The 4,959-nt window shown below is 36.9% G+C and overlaps 1 protein-coding gene across 7 annotated transcripts in view; it reads left to right on the top strand.

The window, feature by feature from the left end:
- The window catches only part of PIP5K1C (phosphatidylinositol-4-phosphate 5-kinase type 1 gamma), a 1,117,364-nt gene extending 1,112,963 nt beyond the window's left edge, over window positions 1-4,401 (top strand). For all 7 annotated transcript variants that reach the window (XM_044053870.1, XM_044053872.1, XM_044053871.1 and 4 more), the window contains one exon: window positions 2,806-4,401. In XM_044053870.1, the coding sequence (XP_043909805.1) occupies window positions 2,806-2,808 (3 nt within the window). In that variant the 3' untranslated portion in view covers window positions 2,809-4,401. The remainder of the gene's footprint in view (window positions 1-2,805) is intronic.
- Window positions 4,402-4,959: the final 558 nt, after the last annotated feature.

Here is a 4,959-nt window from a genome sequence, read left to right as displayed (position 1 = left end):
TGCAAATTATTTTGTGTAGCATGTGAGATGGCATTTGTTATTTCATGTACAGATGCATTAAGAAGGGAGAGTAGTCTGTTATGAAGATGGTTTTAAACAGTGCTATCTTTCTGAAACGGTGTTTCTCTATAAGTATGTCAGTGCTGGGCAGTGAAACATGTGCATTAAAAAGGTTTGTATTACTTTTACACAGGTTCAGGTGATCAGTATTAAGTTCCTTTGTTACTGGATGAATAATATTTGTACAGTAAGGCAGATAAAGGATTATCTTTTAGTAACAGCAGGCACAGAATGGGTTTCTGGCACTTTCACAGACATGGGAGTTCATTGCTGCATTATAAAAGACAAGAGATGGCAGTTTAACATGAGGAGAAATAGGATGCTTTTATTATACTATAATAAACAAATGGATAACAGCGTTACACTGCAACAGAGGTGATGATGTCAATATTACACTGTAACTTACTTGAGATGAGGGTACAACATAAAAATCAGGTATGCTATGGTGTTATACTGTAACAAAGTGAGATGATGTAATTGCACTGTAGTAGATACAAGGCAAAGATTCATCAACATCGCATATGTGGAGCAGCCGTATTATACTTTGGCAAAGACTTATTGTGCTGTACCACAAAGGTATATGAGTGTAACAGATACAGAATGTCATGTTGTAATGGATTCCCTTCACTTTTTGAATACTCGGATAAGCGATGGGTATAAAATCATGCCCAAAAGCATGAACACTGAAACAGAGACAGAATATTGAATGGGACAGGAGTGTTGCTGTGCAGGATTGTGTCACAGTGGGATCTAAGGTAATTACTCCTTTCTCCACTTTGGTGTAATATCAGAGTTGGTATATATAACTAGCAGGGGGAGGGGGACACATGTGCTTTGTTTCTTTTTTGTTTTCAGTATTTTTTCTCCCATTTCAATTTTAGGGTGTTTAAGCTGTTATAGCTTGCTATTGTGTCTACTGCTCATATGAGGGATCGACAGTATAACAGGGACCTGATATAACACATCAAATGTAAGAGAGTGATGTAACACCATACAGTGTAAGTTATAAGATACGGTTGTATAGCGTAATAACAGACATTAATGTAGTGGTGAGATAGGACTGGTGACCTAGACTTTCTATGGGTGTTAGATTAGTAAAGTGGATACAAAGTGGAGTTTGAAAAGTAAAGGGTATAAAGGGCACACACATGGGGAAAGTCTGAGCAAGCCTGAATTATACAGTTAGGAGGGAGGGTTGGGATACGGGGAGTAATAAGATGGGTAAGGTACTGACATACCTGTTGAGTGGAATATGTTTATATGGAAAACATAACGAAACATGAAGGTAGACTAATTATGAAATATTTCTGCCACCACACGGGTGTCAGGCAACTAAAAAGTCTTACCACAGTGGATCATGGATTGCAAAATTAAGTAGACATTTAAAAAGCCTAGGGCAGTTACAGTTAAATAAATTTACCGGTTATACACCCATTTCTGGTGGCTGTTTTATGTACAGTCACATGTATTGTAATTGTGGTTGTGTAGCAACATAAGACATTGAATGGTTTGTTTGCACTATAATAAACAAGGCCGGAAAAAATATTGCACTCTAATAGGCATGGGATGGTGTTGTTACAGGTGCTAGATGAAGGTGGCAATCCATAATAGATATGGAATAGTGATGCTGCATTGCAGCAAAGGTAATATATTTATATAACATGCAAACCTGAGATAGTGATTTTCAAGCATGGCGTGGTATGCAAATGTAATGGATAGGACGTGTTGTGACATAATAAGCATATGATAATTTTTAACCTAGCATGCAAGCAGTAGTTATTTATTAGTATAAGGCACATGGAATGGTGCCCTTCCAGTCACATGATGATGTTAAAGGACTCATTGAAAAGTTGACATTCTCACGGCAAACTTTCAGAGGCTAATGCTTAGACAGGTTGTCAGAATACAGATACACGCTTGACTGTTCTCCATGCAAGAGCTGCCTTCTGTACACTCAGAATCAATAGTCCATAGTTACAACACATTTGAGAGGGATACTAGAATAAGACTGAACTGTGGTTGATTGCAGCAGGATTTGTTTTGTATATGGTTGAACTCTGTCATAGCCAAGTATTGTGAATATTCATACCCAGTAAGGCTGAGTATGTAAGCAATGGGGAAGTATTCCTTTTTCGGTGCTGGTGTAACATCTCTGTAAGGAATGTTAATGTTAAGGGTGAAGCCTCACATGCTGGCAGCTATGGGGGTAAAGCCATTCATGGAAAAATTCTTAGTATTTCCATGGGTTGTGACAGGTCAAATAAGTTAGTTTAGGTTGTGTTCTTAAATGTTTTTATGCTGTTTACTGTTTACAGTTGAAGCAAAGTGTGTTGTCTTTGTTTTTAGGAGCTGGTTGTATTTACTTTTGTTTAATAGTATTCATGGTAAATTTGGTGAGCTGTAGCACTGTGTCTGTTTTGGACACTTTTTGTTTACTTGCCTACACTTTAGATATCTTTCTTACATTTGGTCTTTAGATCAACATTTATCAAGTTTAAATTCAGTTTATTATTTTAACCAAAGCTTATGATCGGTGATAAAGTTGACATGTAATGACAGTGGTGTAACATCATCGTCTGCCTTCCTGCATGATTTCTTTGCTTTTTTAACTAGCAAGTTTATGAATTATTTTTCTCAGAAGTGCACATTTTGTGGTTTATGAGTGATGTTATCTGTGTATGTGTATGTTGTTAAAATCTGTCTTATTTAAATTACAAGCATGTTTTTTTTTTTTTTTTTTTCCAGTAATTGCTATGCAGATGCCGAAGATAGGAGATGTGGGTTCTCGGGGGGACAATCACCTTTCTTACAGGAAGGAATCTCTGTTGCCAGTATTGAAACCAGAAGTTGAAAACTTTGGTGAGACTTTACATCACTGCACCATCAGTTCCATAGTATGGCGTCATAACCAGAGTCGTGCTTAACTCAAACAGACATATAAAGAAATGCTATTTGAGTTATTTTAAAGCTGGTGCACTCAGTGTGTGACTAAGACAACTGTGTAGATGGATTCTGTTTTATTGTGGACTGTGGATGTGATAAAGGAACTACTGCTGTCACAGCACGTTCACTTACTGTGAACCCTCTATGTGTAGATATCAACCATTTGTTTTTCTGGATCTTTGCACAAACGTGTTTGGAGCAGTGCTTTTTTATTTATGTCATGTGGGTAGTCATTCACTGTTTTGTCTGTAAATTGTAAGTCATGAAACCTACTGATTCCCACCTGTTATTCCCAAATTGTTTTCGCACAGGAGGATTTCTGCAAAGCAAGTAGTCCATGTGCATAAACTAAGAGAAAGAGTATCGCTACATTTGTTAAGTGGAATTGTTCCTTTTATTAAATTTGTACATTATTAATGTGTGTAAATCAGAGGATTTATATACAATAAAGACATCCTAGTTTCTGTGTACTCTTCAAGACTGCCATTTCATCATCTTTCATAACCATAAGACTTAAAGGAAGTGCGGTGGGTGACATTCTTGAGAAGTGCACAAACTTTGTTGGTTTATGTACAGTTTATTTATAATATTAACATTAAAGTTAAAATAAAAAAAACGTGGTATTTCACATTTGGATTACTGAAGGCTGCTTGAATTACACTGAATGCTTCCTGCTGCGTATCTATGTTACTATATTGATGATGTCAACAGTGACTGTAGAAATGGAACCAGAAGAGAAAATCAGCAAGAGTTTTTATGCTGCACTGAATCCTTACTATATCCTCATTCAGTCAACAGCTTTAAGGGTTTGCATGAGTGGGGGGATGACTAATGGTACACACAAGCAATAATTTGCAATAGGGCTGGCATTTGTACAGAATAAATGCACTTGGAACACATACAGACACTAGCCAAGTGCCTTTCAGTGCATCTAATTTTGTGCACTTTAGCTGCTGCTGGATACAGTTAAGAGAGTCTGTACAAGTTCTGGGAACTACTGAACAATCACGTTGTGCGTTTCTACCAAGAGTACTGAAAGGATTTTGGATCATTCTGAAATTCCACTGTTGCCAGGCTTATTTAGACTGGGAATAAAGTGTATATGTATATATTTGAGAACCTAACGCATAATACTAATCATTTAACCCAGTGATACTTGTATACTTTATAAGGTGACTGAAAGCCATTTTGTAAATAGAAATGTGTTGTAGTACTGTCTGTTGGCTTGCAAGTGTCAGGGTGGCATATTCCCTTAAGAATATGAAATGTTTCTACAAATACTGCATATCTTGTTTAAAGATGGGGTTCTTAATATTGTAATGGTCAAGCAGTTGTTTGAAGGATTTCTACTGTAAATGTCTCTCCATGTTTTCTGCACTTATTATATTATTATTGATATTACTGAGCAGTGTGACTTATGTCATGTGTGGTGTGCAGGTCATTATTAAGGGTACCTTGTTATCACATTCTGGAACTGTCTGGAGATAGCAGAGCAACCCTGAATTCACCAGATAGTAGCAAGAACATACAGAGGTGATGACATTGGAAGGAGAGACCACACAGTAACAGCAGATGGCTGCATTCGGTACCAGGCCACAAGATTATAGGATCAGTATGGAAAGCCACAGATTTAGATCATTTTTGTGTGATTTGGCATTCTTATAGGGATATGTATTTATGAAAGGTTTTAAGGCACCATTTTCTGCATATGGCAGTAAGGATCATCAGTTCATAGATGTGTTATTACGAGGCTGTTACCCACCAACAGGTGCTTGTTACAAAGTAATAATGTGTTATAGCATAGTACGCTCAGGTATTGAACAAAGCAATGCATATATGACTTTTATGAACATTTCTTTGAGCAGCCTTATTGCTGAGATCAACTCACAAGATATTTAGTGGCAAAAGAGGCCATTGAGAGAAAAAATTAATTTGTCATGTAGCCAAATCTCTATT

Source organism: Protopterus annectens, chromosome 13.part0 (genome assembly GCF_019279795.1).
Source record: "Protopterus annectens isolate FY-2018-M chromosome 13.part0, PAN1.0, whole genome shotgun sequence".
In the NCBI taxonomy this organism is placed as follows: Eukaryota; Metazoa; Chordata; order Ceratodontiformes; family Protopteridae; genus Protopterus; species Protopterus annectens.
The sequence above is the reverse complement of the archived record's forward strand: the minus strand, read 5'-3'. Positions and strand labels throughout refer to the sequence as shown.